The sequence below is a fragment of the Mauremys reevesii genome, linkage group 2 (assembly GCF_016161935.1).
Source record: "Mauremys reevesii isolate NIE-2019 linkage group 2, ASM1616193v1, whole genome shotgun sequence".
NCBI classification, from domain to species: domain Eukaryota; kingdom Metazoa; phylum Chordata; order Testudines; family Geoemydidae; genus Mauremys; species Mauremys reevesii.
The window spans coordinates 1,954,706-1,971,811 of NC_052624.1; the positions used below are offsets into that span (position 1 = coordinate 1,954,706).

Consider the following 17,106-nt stretch of genomic DNA (forward strand, 5'->3'; position numbering starts at 1 on the left):
CCGGCACACGGTGCGGGCCACACGCCTGGGCTGTGCCGGGAGCGGCAAGGAAATCACGCAGCCACACAGGGCGCTCTGGCCATGGGTGACAAGCTGCGGGGGGGTCTTGGCTTTTTCCGTGTTTCCCAGGGGGTTGCAGGCAGAGCGGGTGGGACTCAGTGTCCCCGGGTGTTACTGGTTTAACGAGGGGAGGGGAGAGGGAGTTTGTTGTTACATGGGACTGAAGAGAGACTCGGGACCCCGTCCGACGGCCTGGAGGATGGACACCCCAGCGACTGGTGACCTGGAGACCCGGAGACCTGGCTCAGGAATCGCAGCCGGTTCTGGCCAGTGGGAGGACAATGGGCTGCGGGGAGAGGACCCTGGTGACCTGACCAGCTGGTTCCAGCCTGAGGGGCCAGAGGACAGAAGAGGGGAGAGGGGGCCCAGGCGACCCTGTTTCCCAATGGACAGAGGAGGCTTGGGGGAGGTGATAGCAGATGCCCAGCTAGGAAGGGGGGGGGGTCTCAGGACTGGAGAGGGGGGAGCAGGCAGAGCCCCCCTGGAGGCTGGACAGACCTAGATGTGCCGGGCTGAGGGAGCCAGTCCTGAGGCCGGAGAGTTTCTTGTGCTGGGTTCAGACGCTCAATAAACCTGTTTTACGCTCGCTCTGGTCTAGAGCTCAGGGTGGCGTGATTCCCTCTGGGGCCCGGAGCGAGGGGACTCCCTGAGGGGCCCCGGCAGAGCCAGGCTGCTGGAGGCTCAGAGAGGTGCGGCTCCAGAGGTGGAGGGGCCTGACCCCGGCAGAGAGCGGCCCCCCGAGAAGGGCTGTCGCACTGAAGGGGCCCCCCCCACGGACGGCACAGGGCCACGAGTGGGCACGATCTGTGAGTCCGTGACACCCTCAGCCCTGCCCGGGCAGGGGTGAGGATGGGGCTGGCAGGGTTGCCCGGGGGGGCAGCTGCCAGCCGGGTCTCCGAGGAGCAGCTGGGCTGCCAGGGTAGCATTCCCGCCCCCTCCCCCGTCGCTCCCTGCCCCCGGCGTGGGTGGCATCGCGGCACCGTGAGCACTGCTGGGGCTTGGGCCACAAGGGCAGTGACCCATCCAGCTCCACCCAGCCTGCCCCTGCCCCAGGGGTCCTGCTGCCCGGTCAGCCCCTGGGCCCGGCCCCTGCCCTGGCCACCGGTTCCACTCCACCGTGGCCGGGCCCTGGAGGTGCCGACAGCGAGGGGGCCGGGCCGGGGTGCAGGGGGCCCAGGTGTGGGGCCAGGCCAGGCTGGGTGACCGCGGGCAGGGGCAGAGGCTGGGGGGGCTCTGAGGGGGTGTGGCGGGATGGGAGCAGGAGTTGGTGAGGGGCAGCTGATCTGCCAGGCCCAGCGATGGCTCCCAGGGGGTCTCGGCCCCATTTCCCACGGCAGAATGCTGCCTGGGGCTGGGCGCAGCTCTGCCCGGCATCATATCCCAGCGCGGTGCCCCGCGTGGCGATGGGACCAGGGCGGGCTCCGGGGGCACGGGCAGAGCTGGGGCCCAGCCCAGGTGGCTGGTCGCTGGCGGGGGGTCGGCGCCTGGGCCGGTCTCTCACCTTCACACACGGTGTCTCCATCATGGCAGGCGTGGCTCTGCCGGGCCTCTCCGGGACAGGGCACGCCCCCGAAGCGGGCAGGGGGGCTGCTGCACTCCCGGCTCCGTGTCGACTCCCCGGCGCAGGCGGCGCAGGCCGACCATGGCCCCCAGGAACTCCAGCCACCGTCCACTGCAAACCACCCCCAGAGAGGTGAGCCCGGCTCCCTGGGGCGTGGAGCCCCGGGCCTGCCATAAACCCAGGGCCGGTGCAAGGATGTTTCACGCCCTGGGCGAAACTTCCACCTTGCGCCACCCCCAGCCCTGCGGCAGCTCCCTGCCTCCCCACCACCCTGAAGTGCCCCCGCTCCGCGGCAGCTCCCCCCCCGGGGAGCCGTGCGGCAGCTCCCCACCCCAGCTCACCTCTGCTCCATCCCCTCCCCGAACCCTGCAGCAGCTCCCCACCGCCCTGAGGCACCTCCCCCATGGCAGCTCCCCCCCTCTGGCCTGGGGAGCCGAGCGGCAGCTCCCCCCTGCCCCGCCTCCTCCCCGAGCACGCCGTCGCTGCTTCACTTCTCCTGCCTCCCAGGCTTGCGGCGCCTAAGCTGCTTGGCACGGCAAGCCTGGGAGGCGGGAGAAGTGAAGCAGCCACGGCGTGCTCGGGGAGGAGGCGGGGCAGGGGGGAGCTGCGGGGGGAGTTCCCCTGTGTGCCGCCCCCCCCTTACTTGCTGCAGGCGGCCCTCCCCGTGCTCCCCTGCCCCAGCTCCCTCTGCCTAAATGCTGGTGGCAACTGGGGCAGCCGAAGATCAAGCTGCTGCGGACACTGCCGAAGAAAATGCTGCCCCCCAAATCCTAGCGCCCTAGGCGACTGCCTAGGTCACCTAAGAGGTTGCACCGGCCCCGCATAAACCCCCGGGGTGGGCAGGGCTACAGGCCAGAGTAACACAGGGACCCTGCCCTGGGGCTGGCACACCAGAGGGATGGAGGATGTCTCGGGGTCGGGGCCATAACTGGGCGGGGGACGTGGTTGTGACGGTGCCCCCGTAAGGCTTTATGGAATATGCTTATGAATGTCTAGGTGACAGAACTGGAATATGTTCTGTGCTACGTGTGCCATGTGCCATCTCTCTGCGAAGGTTTTGCTCTCCCCAATCTCTTCCTCCTGGCTGTAGGCACCTGCCACTGGTGTATTCCAAGATTTGAACACTGGCTGGGTACTGGCTTGATTTTAAATAACCCTAGTAAGGCATTTGGGCAGCTTCTTTAGAAAGGAATTTGCAAGTTAAGTGCCCAATCAAGAAGCATTTAACAAACAAGGGATGTTGGAAGGCCCCAATCCACATAAGTCTACCTGGAGACATTCAAGATACCATGTGGCAGGGCCGGCTCTAGACCCCAGCGCACCAAGCACGCGCGTGGGGCGGCATTTTGCCGGCAGGGCGACAGGCGGGTCCGGCGGACCTTCCGCAGTCATGCCTGCGGCGGGTGCGCTGCTCCCGCGGCTCGGGTGGACCTCCCGCAGGCATGTCTGCGGATGCTCCACTGGAGCCGCGGGACCACCGGACCCTCCGCAGGCACGTCTGCAGGGGGTCCCCAGGAGCCGCGGGACCACGAACGGCAGCCCGAGCGGCGCGGCGCACCGCCCTGCTTGGGGCGGCGGAATTAGCAGAGCCGCCCCTGCCATGTGGGCAATGGCTGCTGCCTGTAAAAACTGAGTCCTGCATGGACATGTGGCTTGTCCATGTGACTCCAAAACTCCATCTTGGAGCTGGACTTTGCATAGGAGAGAGGAGGGGGTCTCAGCCCACAAGAGAAAGTCTATTTAAGACCCTGGGAGACCCCTCCATTTTCTCTTCAGCTGGCTCAAGAGAGAGCCCCCACCCCCCAGGATACCTGAAAGAGACTGTGACTGCAGGGGGTGGGAGCGATTGCTGGACCCGGACTAGCAGGAGACTGGTCTGTAAAGGAAGCTCACTGGAACTCCTCCGAGGATGAGGTGTTATCTATATTCAGTTTTCTTACTGTATTAGACATAGACTTGGGTGTGTGGGTTTTGTTATTATTTTGCTTGGTAGTTCACTCTGTTACTACTTGGAACCACTGAAATCCTACTTCCGGTATTGAATGCAATGACTTTTTACTTATTAATTAAGTAATACAACCTGGAGTCTGTGTTAATACCTGGGGGGGAGGGAACAGCTGTGCAGCTCTCTCTATCAGTGTTATAGAGCAGGGGTACCCAACGCGGTGCCCGCAGGCACCATGGCGCCCGCAGGGGCATCTTAATGCGCCCACGTCCTGGCCCCCAGGAGAGCACCCGCCGAAATGCCGCAGTGGCATTTTGGCGGGGACGCCTCTCGATGATGACGCTTGTCGCCAACAAGTGACGTCACCGAGAGGCATCGCCCCCGAATTTCGGCGGCATTTCAGCGGGTGGTCCACCGCCGCAGTGGCCCTTCAGCTGGCGCCCGCCGGCCAAAAAGGTTGGGGACCACGGTTATAGAGGGCAAACAATTGATGAGTTTCCCCTGGATAAGCTTTGTACAGGGTCAACCGGATTGATTTGGGGTTTGGACCCATTGGGAGCTGGGCATCTCAGTGTTAAAGGCAGGACCACTCCTGTGAGCTGCTTTCAGTGAAGCCTGCAGCTGTTAGGGGACGTGGCTCAGACCCGGGGCTGGGTTTGCAGCAGGCCAGCGGGTCTGGCTCAGACCAGGCAGGGCACTGAGCTGATGGGGGCAGGAAAGCAGGGGCAGAAGCAGTCCTGGCACATCAGCTGGCAGCCCCAGGGGGTTTCTGGGATCCCGCCCATCACAACGGTGTCAGCTCAGGGTAGGGCCCATACCAGGGCAGTGGCAGCTGGCACTGGGGTGGTACCTGTGGGGGCAGAGCAGGCTCTGGGGCCATACCCGGCGGGGGGGAGGGGACACCGGCCGGGCTCGGGGCCGTACCCAGCAGGGGGAAGGGGACACCGGCTAGGCTCGGGGCTGTACCCGGCGGGGGGGAAGGGACGCTGTCCGCTCGGGCCGCACCCGGCGGGGGAGGACACCGGCCGGGCTCGGGCCGCACCCGGCGGGGGAGGGGACACCGCCGGCTCGGGCCCGCACCCGGCGGGGAGGGGACGCCGTCCGGCTCGGGCCGTACCCGGCGGGGGAAGGGACGCTGGCCGGGCTCGGGGCCGTACCCGGCGGGGGGGAAGGGACGCTGTCCGCTCGGGCCGCACCCGGCGGTGGGGAGGGACACTGGCGGGCTCGGGCCGTACCAGCGGGGGAGGGGACGCTGTCCGGGCTCGGGCCGTACCAGCGGGGGAGGGGACGCTGTCCGCTCGGGCCGCACCAGCGGCGGGGGAGGGGACGCTGTCCGCTCGGGCCGTACCCGGCGGCGGGGGAGGGGACGCTGTCCGGCTCGGGCCGTACCCGGCGGGGGGACGCTGTCCGCTCGGGCCGTACCCGGCGGGGGAGGGGACGCTGTCCGGCTCGGGCCGTACCCGGCGGGGAGGGGACGCTGTCCGGCTCGGGCCGTACCCGGCGGGGAGGGGACGCTGTCCGCTCGGCCGTACCCAGCGGTGGGGAGGGGATGCCGGCCGGCTCGGGCCGTACCAGCGGGGACGCTGTCCGCTCGGGCCGTACCAGCGGTGGGGAAGGGACGCCGTCCGGCTCGGGCCGTACCGGCGGGGGAGGGACGCTGTCCGCTCGGGCCGTACCAGCGGTGGGGAAGGGACGCTGTCCGGCTCGGGCCGTACCCAGCGGGGGGGACGCTGTCGGGCTCGGGCCGTACCAGCGGTGGGGAAGGGGACGCCGTCCGGCTCGGGCCGTACCCGGCGGGGAGGGGACGCCGGCCGGGCTCGGGCCGTACCCGGCGGGGAGGGGACGCTGTCCGGGCTCGGGCCGCACCGGCGGGGAGGGGACGCTGTCCGCTCGGGCCGTACCAGCGGGGGAAGGGACGCTGTCCGGGCTCGGGGCCGTACCCGGCGGGGGGAGGGGACGCTGTCCGGGCTCGGGGCCGTACCCGGCGGGGGAGGACGCTGTCCGCTCGGGCCGCATCGGCGGGGAAGGGATGCCGGCCGGGCTCGGGGCCGTACCCGGCGGGGGGAAGGGACGCTGTCCGGGCTCGGGCCGCACCCGGCGGGGAGGGGACGCCGCCGGGCTCGGGCCGTACCAGCGGGGAGGGGACGCTGTCCGCTCGGGCCGCACCCGGCGGGGGAGGGACGCCGCCGGGCTCGGGCCGTACCCGGCGGGGAGGGGACGCTGTCCGGCTCGGGCCGTACCCGGCGGGGGAGGGGGGAAGGGACGCTGTCCGCTCGGGCCGTACCCGGCGGGGGAGGGGACGCTGTCCGGCTCGGGCCGTACCCGCGGGGGAGGGGACGCTGTCCGGCTCGGGCCGTACCCGCGGGGAGGGACGCCGCCGGCTCGGGCCGCACCCGGCGTGGGGAAGGACGCTGTCCGCTCGGGCCGTACCCGGCGGGGAGGGGACGCCGGCCGGGCTCGGGCCGCACCCGGCGGGGAGGGGACGCTGTCCGGGCTCGGCCGTACCAGCGGTGGGGAGGACGCCGGCCGGGCTCGGCCGTACCCGGCGGGGGAAGGGACGCCCGGCCGGGCTCGGGCCGTACCCGGCGGGGAGGGGACGCTGTCCGCTCGGGCCGTACCCGGCGGGGAGGGGACGCCGCCGGCTCGGGCCGTACCCGGCGGGGAGGGGACGCTGTCCGCTCGGCCGCACCCGGCGGTGGGGAGGACACCGCCGGGCTCGGGCCGCACCCGGCGGGGAAGGACACCGGCCGGGCTCGGGGCCGTACCCAGCGGGGGGGGAAGGGATGCCGGCCGGGCTCGGGCCGTACCAGCGGGGAGGGGACGCTGTCCGGCTCGGGCCGCACCCGGCGGGGGAGGACACCGCCAGGCTCGGCCGCACTCCGGCGGTGGGGAGGACGCTGTCCGGCTCGGGCCGCACCCGGCGGGAAGGGATGCTGTCCGCTCGGGCCGTACCCGGCATGGGGGAAGGGACGCTGTCCGGGCTCGGGGCCGTACCCGGCGGGGAAGGATGCCAGCCGGCTCGGGCCGCACCAGCGGTGGGGAAGGGATGCCGGCCGGGCTCGGGGCCGTACCCGGCGGTGGGGGAAGGGACGATGTCCGGGCTCGGGGCCGTACCCGGCGGGGAAGGATGCCGGCCGGCTCGGGCCGCACCGGCGGGGGAGGGGACGCTGTCCAGGCTCGGGCCGTACCCGGCGGGAGGGACGCTGTCCGGCTCGGCCGTACCCGGCGGGGGGACGCTGTCCGCTCGGGCCGTACCGCGGGGAGGGGACGCTGTCCGGCTCGGCCGTACCGGCGGGGAGGGGACGCTGTCCGCTCGGGCCGCACCCGGCGGGGAGGGGACGCTGTCCGCTCGGGCCGTACCAGCGGGGAGGACGCTGTCCGCTCGGGCCGCACCCGCGGGGAGGGGACGCTGTCCGCTCGGGCCGCACCCGGCGGGGAAGGATGCCGGCGGGCTCGGCCGTACCGGCGGGGGGGAAGGGATGCCGGCCGGGCTCGGGCCGTACCGGCGGGGGAAGGGACGCCCGCGGGCTCGGGCCGTACCCGCCGGCGGGAGGGATGCCGGCCGGGCTCGAGGCCGTACCCGCGGGGGAAGGAAGCCGGCGGGCTCGGGCCGCACCAGCGGGAGGGGACGCTGTCCGCTCGGGCCGTACCCGGCGGGGAAGGATGCCGGCCGGGCTCGAGGCCGTACCAGCGGCGGGGAGGGGACGCTGTCCGGCTCGGGCCGTACCAGCGGCGGGAGGGGACGCTGTCCGCTCGGGCCGCACCCGCGGGGGGAGGGGACGCTGTCCGCTCGGGCCGTACCCGGCGGGGAGGACGCTGTCCGGCTCGGCCGTACCAGCGGTGGGGAAGGGACGCTGTCCGCTCGGGCCGCACCCGGCGAGGAGGGGACGCTGTCCGGCTCGGGCCGCACCCGGCCGGGGAAGGATGCCGCCGGGCTCGGGCCGTACCAGCGGTGGGGAAGGATGCCGGCGGGCTCGGGCCGCACCCGGCGGGGGAGGATGCCGCCGGGCTCGGGGCCGTACCTGGCGCGGGGAGGGGACGCCGCCGGCTTGGGGCCATACCCGGCGGGGGACGCTCGGGCCGCACCCGGGGAGGGGACGCTGTCCGCTCGGGCCGCACCGGGAGGGGACGGCGTCCGCTCGGGCCGTACCAGCGGCGGGGAGGACGCTGTCCGGGCTCGGGGCCGTACCCGGCGGGGGGGAAGGGATGCCGGCCGGGCTCGGGGCCGTACCCGGCGGTGGGGGAAGGGATGCCGGCCGGGCTCGGGGCCGTACCCGGCGGCGGGGGAGGGGACGCTGTCCGGGCTCGGGGCCGTACCGGGGCAGAAGGCAGCCGAGGGACACTCCTTGTGCTGGAGCTGGGTGCCGGTGTCCCCGTGACGCTCCTGTGCTCCAGCACACTCGGCCCCCCCGTGCTGAGGCGTGGGGCAGGCGCAGGCGCGGTACCGCGTCACCACCTCGCTGCCGCAGGTCCGGGAGCAGGGGGTCCATGGAGACCAGTCACACCAGGCTCCAGCCACTGGGAGAGGGGTGCAGAGCAGGGGGCGCTCAGGGGGTCTCTCGCAGCAGCAGCCTAGGCCCCCTTCAACCCACCCCCACCTTCTCCTCTCTGCCCCCACCACCCCACCCCCTCTCACCGCGCCGCCCCCCACCTTCTCCTCTCTGCCCCCCACCTCCCACCCGCTCTCACCTAGCCGCCCCACCTTCTCCTCTCTGCCCCCACCTCCCAACCCCTCTCACCTAGCCACCCCCACCTTCTCCTCTCTGCCCCACCCCTCTCACCTAGCCGCCCCACCTTCTCCTCTCTGCCCCCACCTCCCCACCCCTCTCACCTAGCCGCCCCACCTTCTCCTCTCTGCCCCACCCCCAACCCCTCTCACCTAGCCACCCCCACCTTCTCCTCTCTGCCCCCACCTCCCACCCCTCTCACCTAGCCGCCCCACCTTCTCCCCTCCCCACCCCCATCTCCCTGCCCCCTTCTGCCCTGGCTGCCCCCACCTTCTCCTCTCACCACCCCATCTCCCCGCCCCCTTCTCCCTGGCTGCCCCCGCCTTACTCCTCTCCCCGCCCCACCCCAGGGAGGTGAACAAGGGGAAAAGAGCCACAGGAGAGGCCACGTCCCCTCCAAACCTGCCACCCAATCAGTGTGCGGTCTGGGACCCTCTCCTCCCCCCTCCCCAGGCCCCCCCATCACCCCACTGCCATTGTATCTCCCAGGGCCCCCATAGGCCCCTCTGCACTCCCCATCACACCCCTGGGGCACCATTCCCTCGTGTGCCCCTCTGCATCCCCCAGGGACCCTCAGTCCCCGCCCCACGCCAGGGCTGCCAGTGGCCAGCCGGGTACTCACCAGGGCAGGGCAGGCTGGTACAGAGCAGCACCCCCCCGGTGCAGGTGCTGGGGAGGGAGCAGAGCGGCAGTGAGACGGGCTGGGACGGAGTCGGGGGGACCCAGAACGGACCCCCAGTGCCTCCAGCACGCCCACCTCCACCGGGAGACAGTCCCCTTCCCCCGCAGTGCAGGGGGCTGGGACAGCACCTCGGTACCCTCGCCCCGGGAGCCTCACAGAGCAGCAGTGCTCACCCGCCGCTGCAATGCAGCCAGCTCTGGGGCGTGGCACTGCAGCCCCACTGGGCATCCCCCCCTCCGCATCTCCTGCCCCACAGCCTCCCCATGTCCCTGGTTTCACTGCCCCACTAGGACCCCCACCCCTCGGCACCCCCTGCCCCGACCCATGCCCTGGGCATGGCAGGGCGTGGCGTCACGGACCAGCGGGTGGCTCTCGACAGCAGCTGCCCCCCCACGCGCCAGCCTCGCTCACCAGTTGTTGCAGCCGTCCCGGTGGGCCACGGTCTCCCCCGGCAGGTACCTCTCCTGGGTGAGCAGGTCCAGGCAGGTGCAGTCCTGCCTCTCCACGCAGGCCGAGCCGTTGGCGTTCAGCACCCTGCCGCTGGTGCAGTAGCAGCCGGGTTCGCAGCTCCACATGCAGTGCTGGGGGCAGAGGGAGCGTCACGGGGCGGGGAGGAGACCCCTGGGCATGGCGGGGGGGGGGCTATGGAGTCCCGTGGTCATTGCCGGGCAGGGAGGGGGACGAGGACACACACAGGCTGGATTCCCCGAATATTCCCATCACTGCCCAGTGCACCTCTCAGCCTCGCCTGCCGTGGGGCGGGGCCTGTGGGGAGAGCAGGGGGGATGGAGGGAGCAGTGCCCTGTGCCCTGGCAAAGGGGAGCAGCCCGGCCTGGCAGGGGAGAGGAGCCAGGCCTGGAGCAGGGGGGCAGCAGGAGCAGGAGCCCAGCCCAGGAACCCAGGGCCGGGGTGGGGCAGCCCCTCACTCCCAGGGCCCAGGGGCATCCGTTCCCTTACCGAGATGTCGTCGCAGGAGCGGGGGCACGAGGGGCCGCAGCGGCTGTACATGGAGCCCTGCACGGCCGCGCAGTCCAGAGCTGGGAAGACGGGGGGAGGCCGGGGGTGAGGACGTGGCATGCGGAGCCTGGCGTGCTCCAGCGGGCAGCACCTCGGCCCGGGCACCCCCCGCAGCACAGCGCTAGGGCAGCAGTGACGCACCGGGGGTCACCAGCTGCATCCCACTCCCCTGCAGCCCAGCGCCCCCCGCCAAGCCCCTGCCCTGCCCCCCACAGCCCCGCGCCCCGTCAAGCCCCCGCTCCCTGCACCCCGTCAAGCCCCTGCCCTGCCCCCACGGCCCTGCGCCTCCCGCCGAGCCCCGCCCCGCTCCCCGCAGCCCAGTGCTCCCTGCTGAGCCCTGCCCTGCAGCCCAGCACTCCCTGCCCAGCTCCCTGCAGCCCGGCGCCCCCCGCTGAGCCCCATACCCCTCCCTGCAGCCCCTGCCCCCTGGTGAGCCCCTGCCCCGCTCCCTGCAGCCCAGCACCCCCCGCCGAGCCCACTCCCCACAGCCCAGCACCCCCTTAGCCATGGGAGTGGGGCCGGGGGTTTCCCCACAGGGATAGCTGCCCTCCCCCATGGCACGTTCCTGGGGCTGCCTGCTCTAGGAACCCCCCCCGCCCCGTACCTGGGCACTGCCCCGGGTGGCAGGTCTCCACCTGGGCGGGGGGGCCCTCGCAGTAGTCGCCGTGGCCCAGCGGGGTGGGGCTGTCGCAGGCTCGGGCCCGGCTCCGCAGCCCCTCCCCACAGCTCTTGGTGCACTCGGTCCAGGGGCTCCACACGCTCCAGCCGCCGCTCCCTGGGGCAGAGCCGTGGGTGTCAGGCCCCCTGCCCTCCCCCGGCCTGCGGGCGCCAGAGCCTGGGGAAAGCCTCACTCCTCACCCAGCCTCCGGCCCCCCAGCACTGGGCACGTGCCACCGGCTCCCACCCCCACCCAGGAGCCTGCTGGGGACCTGCAGGCCGCTTGCACCCCCCCCGCCCCCCCCCCCCCCCCCGGCCATTCCCTGCCCCTCCCCCCAGCCTGGCGGCAGCAGGTAACACACGGCGAGCAGCACAGAGCCCCTGGGGCGGGGGGGCGCTCTCCCGGGGCAGGAGGGGCACAGTTGCTGGGGCAGGGCGGCAGGGGCGCTCTCCGGGCGGGGGGGCACTCACAGGAGCAGAGTGGGGGCACTCACTGGAGCAGGGCGGGGGGGCGCTCTCCCGGGGCGGGGGGGCACACTCACTGGAGCAGGGCGGGGGCGCTCCGGGTGGGCGGGGCACATTCACTGGAGCAGGGCGGGGCGCTCTCCCGGGGTGGGGAGGGGCACAGTCGCTGGAGCGGGGTGGGGGCACTCTCCCGGGGCGGGGAGGGGCACAGTCGCTGGAGCGGGCGGGGGCACTCTCCCGGGCGGGGAGGGGCACAGTCGCTGGAGCGGGGTGGGGGCACTCTCCGGGCCGGGGGCACTCACTGGAGCAGGACTGGGAGCGCTCTCCCAGGGCGGGCGGGGCACAGTCGCTGGAGCAGGGCGGGGGTTGCTCTCCGGCGGGCGGGCGGGCGGGGGCACTCTCCCGGGGCGGGGGGCACTCACTGGAGCAGGGCTGGACGTGGCAGGGCTGCTCCTCACGCTCCGGCCCCAGGCAGGGCAGTCCGGTCCCCGCCGGAGGGGGGGCCGTGCAGAACCGGTACCGGTTCTGGAGCCCGAACCCGCAGGAGGCTGAACACTCGCTCCAGGGCGTCCAGTCCGACCAGCCGCCGCTCACTGCCCGGGAGGAAACGGGGCGACCGTCAGAGGCTGCCCCACACCCCTAGACTGTGCCAAGCCAACTGGCCCCAGAGACTGGCAGCCCCCCCTCGCGCCCCCCCCGGCCTGAAGGGTCATGCAGCCCCCAGGGGGCGGCCTTGGGCTGCCGGCCATGGAGAGCAGAGCTGGGAATGGGGCCAGCCCCTCGGTGTCTCCAGCCACCGCCCGCCCCGTGACGTGCAGGGGCTGGGGGCTCCGGGTGAGACGCCACCCACCCCCCCGTCACCGGGACTGTCAGGGCAGGCCAGGGGCTCGGCGGGGCTCCTGGAGGAACGGGGCAAGGGGCCTGCTGGTGTCACTCAGGGCTGGACCTCACGGGGCAGGTCCCGTTCCCGCTCTTTGCCTGGCTCCCCAGCCCTAGCGCCAGCTCTCACCGTCCCCACAGGCCACCCGGGAGCAGTTGGCGATCCGGCCGGCCTCACAGGAGCTGGGCAGGGGAGAGAGGAAGCGGTTAGCGCCGACGCCCCGAGGAAGCGGCCCGGGGAGGGGGAGCCTTGGAGAAGGGCACTGACCAGTTCTCGCAGCCCTTGGGCACCACGTCTCCCGGGGCGTAGAGCACTCCGCCCTCGGCGCAGGGGCACTCCGCCGCCGGCACGCACCGGTTATTCTGGAAGCAGACGCACAGCACAGAGCGAGCTCAGACGGGAACAGGGACACGCGGGACGATGGGCGCTCGGCTCGTTCAAAGCTCGCACTGAGAGCACTTAGCAATGGCTCAGGGCCCGTCCTGGGACCGGGACCAGTCAATAGTCTCGTTAGTGGCTTGCAGAGGGAGCGGAGAGATGCTAATACAATGTCCGGATGACGCCCGGCTGGGAGCGGTCGCAGGCACAGGCGCGCCGCAGGACAGGGTTAGAATTCCAAGTGATCTCGACAAATTGGAGAATTGGTCTGAGATCAACAAACTGAAATTCAATAAAGACAAGTGCAAAGTTCTGCACTTAGGCAAGAAAAATTAAAATCCCCAGCTCCCAGACGGGGCCTAGCTGGCTGGGCGGCCGCGCTGCTGGAGAGGAGCTGGTCAGGAAAGATGTGGCCGACCTGCAGAGCCTTGAGAACAGAAGCCTGAGGGGGAAGCTGATCGGAGCCTGCGGGGGGGCGGGGGGGTGACAAAGAGGACGGGTTCCCCTCCCCGCCGGAGGCAGGCCAAGCAGCAATGGGTTAATGTGCAGCAATGGGGAGCTCGGCTCTGGCCCAGGCACCGAGGGAGGATGTGGGATCCCCGTCACTGGAGGTGTTTAAGAAGAGGCTGGACAAACCCCTGTCAGGCCTGGGCTAGGGTTACTCGGTCCCGCCCCGGCGCACAGGGCTGGCTGTGGTGACCTCTCGCGGGCCCTTCCAGGCAGGGGTGGGCACAGGGGGGCAAGCAGGGGCCTGGGCCCCCCAATAATCGTCAGTCCCAGGGCCCAGGGGAGGAGCGCGAGCTCCTGCGGGAGTCGGGACGGGGGGAGGGAGGAGGAGGAGTCCCCTGCTTGCCCAGCCCCCCCAGCTCTGTGCTGGGCCTGGGGGGGCGGCGCGGAGGTGCTGGGGGGGCTCTCGCTCACTCACCAGCAGGACGGTGCTGGGGGGGCAGTAACAGCCAGCGTGGCAGGGCCTGTCAGCAGGGGGGTCCGTGCCCAGCTCCGCACAGGAGGCCGGTGCGTCAGCACATTCCAGCCAGAGCTTCCCCTCCGGGCAGACGCCGGGCACCTCGCCTGGGGACAGGGAGACAGCGGGACGCACGGGTAGAGCAGCACAGAGGGGAGAGGGGAGCCCACCGGCCCCTGGCACCGGGGTCAGCACTGCCTGGGGGGGAGAGTGCCCCCTACTGACCCCCCTGCAGCAGCAGCTGCTTCCTTGGTGCCCCCCACCGACTCCCTCTATCAGCCAGGTCCCCTGGTCCCCCCCATCAGCTGGTTTCCTTGGGACCCTCCCCAGCCCCCCAGCAGCTGGTCCCCGTGGGAGGTCTCCCACCCCAGAACTAACCAGAGCCGCCCCTGCCCGCTTCCAGCCTGTCACCCTGTGCTGCGCTGGGTCACAAACTCTGTTTATGGGCTGTTACGAGCATCTAGTTGGACCTGGAGAGAGCACGGTGACCAAGCGGGAATTTTCTGTAATATTTTATAAGCCCATGTGTGCCTCAGTTTCCCCTATACTGCGCCTGGCGGGAGGGAAGGATGACGTTGGCTCTCAGGGCAGGCGGGTCACTGAGCAGGGAAGACCCAGCTCCAGAGCCAAGGGCTGGGAGGTGCGGGGATAAGGAGCTCGGAGATCTCTCACGGGAGCTGAGCAAGGAAGGAGTCGGTGAGGGACAGAGCCTGGCCACGGGGTCACAGCAGCTGGGCTGGGCTCAGGGCTGGCCAGACGGGCTCTGCTCTAACTGACCCCCCCCCCCCCGGGGTAGCTCCGGGTCCCCCAGGCTGTGCCAGGCGACTGACAAACCCGGTGGCTGGGCCCGCGCTGGGTGAGGGTCACTGCACGTCCTGGCTGGGCGCGTCGGTCCCTGCGGAGCAGACGAGGCTCCCCCAGAGCCCGGCTCCGTGGGACTCGCTGGCACAGCTCGCGGGGGGAGCAGGAGGGCTGGGCCCGCGCTGGGTGAGGGTCGCTGCAGGTCCTGGCTGGTCCCTGCAGAGCAGACGAGGCTCCCCCGGGACCCCGGCTCCGTGGGACTCGCTGGCAGCTCGCAGGGGGAGCAGGAGGGCTGGGCCCGCGCTGGGTGAGGGTCGCTGCAGGTCCTGGCTGGGCGCGTCGGTCCCTGCGGAGCAGACGAGGCTCCCCCAGGACCCCGGCTCCGTGGGACTCGCTGGCACAGCTCGCGGGGGGAAGCAGGAGGGCTGGGCCTGCGCTGGGTGAGGGTCGCTGCAGGTCCTGGCTGGGCGCGTCAGTCCCTGCGGAGCAGACGAGGCTCCCCCGGGACCCCGGCTCCGTGGGACTCGCTGGCAGCTCGCGGGGGGAAGCAGGAGGGCTGGGCCCGCGCTGGGTGAGGGTCGCTGCAGGTCCTGGCTGGGCACGTCGGTCCCTGCGGAGCAGACGAGGCTCCCCCAGGACCCCGGCTCCGTGGGACTCGCTGGCAGCTCGCAGGGGGAGCAGGAGGGCTGGGCCTGCGCTGGGTGAGGGTCGCTGCAGGTCCTGGCTGGTCCCTGCGGAGCAGACGAGGCTCCCCCAGGACCCCGGCTCCGTGGGACTCGCTGGCACAGCTCGCGGGGGGAGCAGGAGGGCTGGGCCCGCGCTGGGTGAGGGTTGCTGCAGGTCCTGGCTGGGCGCGTCGGTCCCTGCGGAGCAGACGAGGCTCCCCGGGGACCCCGGCTCCATGGGACTCACTGGCACAGCTCGCGGGGGGAGCAGGAGGGCTGGGCCTGTGCTGGGTGAGGGTTGCTGCAGGTCCTGGCTGGTCCCTGCGGAGCAGACGAGGCTCCCCCGGGACCCCGGCTCCATGGGACTCGCTGGCACAGCTCGCGGGGGGAAGCAGGAGGGCTGGGCCCGCGCTGGGTGAGGGTCGCTGCAGGTCCTGGCTGGGCGTGTCGGTCCCTGCGGAGCAGACGAGGCTCCCCCAGAGCCCGGCTCCGTGGGACTCGCTGGCAGAGCTCGCAGGGGGAGCAGGAGGGCTGGGCCCGCGCTGGGTGAGGGTCGCTGCAGGTCCTGGCTGGGCGCGTCGGTCCCTGCAGAGCAGACGAGGCTCCCCCGGGGACCCCGGCTCCGTGGGACTCGCTGGCAGCTTGCGGGGGGAGCAGGAGGGCTGGAGCCCAGAGGCTCCGTCTCTGAGGTGGGCAGGCCGCATGGCCAGCACTGGAGCAGAAAGGGACACCTGGGGGGGGGGGGGTCAGGCGCACTGCGGGCTCCTCCCGAAGTTCCAAGGCCGGGGCGCAGCCCGGAGCCTGCGGGTCCGTGACAAACCCAGGCCAGAGACCTTCCCCAAACCATTCCTAGGGCAGAGCTTTCACCCACCACCCGGCCGAACGCTGGCCAAGAGCCCAGGCAGGGAGCAGGAGCCAGGGGTCACTCAGGCTCCGGCCTAGCTCCCGGGCGTGAGCTGGGGCACAGCAACATTTGCAGGTGAGGCAGGCCCCGCGAGACCCCAGCCCCTGATGGCCAGTGGGTTCCTGAGTCAGTACCCGCCGGGAGCCGCACGCTGGCCAGGGGCCCGTTACCAGAGCAGCCCAGGACACGGACCTGCTCTGTGGGCGGCTGCTGTTCGAGAAGCTCATGTGATGTCAGGTGGCAAAGGACGGGGATGGGGACTAACCGAGACTATTCTAATCCCGGCCTCGTCTGCCCCGGGCCACCCCGGACACCCGTCCCGGAGACCAGGCCCAGCTCGCAGGGCCCAGCGAAAGGCGACGAGAACACACACGGGCCTGGAAAAACTCCACGAGGGGAGACTGGAGCGACTGGGGAGGGGAGGGAGCAGAGGGGCCGTGAGAAAAACCTACACACGGAAGAGCGAAAAGGTGGGGGAGGTAGGATCTCTTATTGCCCCAGCTTCTGTCGGGGAGAGTTTTCCAGCCCCACGCAGCTCTGGTGCACCCAGCTGGGTGGGGCTCGAACGCTTCTCTCTCACCAGCAGAAGCTGGCCCAGTAACAGCTATTCCCTGCCCCACCTTGTCTCTCTGAGCCTGGGACCCACACGGCTGCCCCAGCTCGGGAGGGGCTGCCCGGGGGCGTCTGTTCCCCCTGACTCCTAGCGCAGGGACCAGGGACGTCCCGTGACATTAAATTCAAACTGAGCCGAGGAAATGCTTATTTCCGCAACACATGATTAGCCTGTGGAACTCACTGCCGCAGGAGAGCCCCGAGGCCGGGAGCTCAGCCAGATTCGGGAGGGCCTGGCCATGTCTATGGAGAACAAACCCAGCAACGATAAAGGCTTTGGGGACGGGAGATGAAACGTGCTGCTTCAGGGCTGCAGCCGATCTCCAGCTATCACAGAGCTCCCCATCCGCTATCGGGGTTCTCACACCTCCCTCCGGCCCCTGGGGGGCCCCGGGCTGACCCCGTCTGTCCGGCCCTATGGCCCCCGGGGGCTCTGGCTGCAGCTCTGCGTACGGCCGTGAGGGAGGCAGCAGGGAGGTCAGCACGGCCCCAGAGGACGCGGGCCCGGGGCTGGACAGCCCTCCTCAGCTCAGGCCGCAGCCCCACGGCCACGGAGCCCACGGACGGACAGTGTCTCACCGGCGCAGGGCTGGAGGTTGCAGGTGGTGAACTCGATCCGGTGCAGGACGGTGCTGCCCCGTGTGCGGTTCTGATAGCCGCCCCCGCAGGGCACGGAGCACTCCGACCAGGGACCCCATTCTGCCCCGGAGCCTGCCGAGAGACGGGGCAGCTCAGGCACACGCACCCCAGAGACCCCCCGGCCCCACCAACAGGGCCAGAGACCGCGG

General features: G+C 71.3%; 1 protein-coding gene across 1 annotated transcript in view; it reads right to left on the reverse strand.

The window, feature by feature from the left end:
* The window catches only part of LOC120399329 (SCO-spondin-like), a 162,555-nt gene that overhangs the window by 57,999 nt on the left and 87,450 nt on the right, over nt 1-17,106 (reverse strand). The window contains exons 68-77 of the mRNA XM_039527511.1: nt 16,898-17,029; nt 13,298-13,443; nt 12,262-12,356; nt 12,124-12,176; nt 11,537-11,707; nt 9,933-10,012; nt 9,387-9,556; nt 8,916-8,962; nt 7,884-8,084; nt 1,562-1,732 (exon numbers count right to left, since the gene is read on the reverse strand). Of these exons, the coding sequence (XP_039383445.1) occupies nt 1,562-1,732; nt 7,884-8,084; nt 8,916-8,962; nt 9,387-9,556; nt 9,933-10,012; nt 11,537-11,707; nt 12,124-12,176; nt 12,262-12,356; nt 13,298-13,443; nt 16,898-17,029 (1,266 nt within the window). The remainder of the gene's footprint in view (nt 1-1,561; nt 1,733-7,883; nt 8,085-8,915; nt 8,963-9,386; nt 9,557-9,932; nt 10,013-11,536; nt 11,708-12,123; nt 12,177-12,261; nt 12,357-13,297; nt 13,444-16,897; nt 17,030-17,106) is intronic.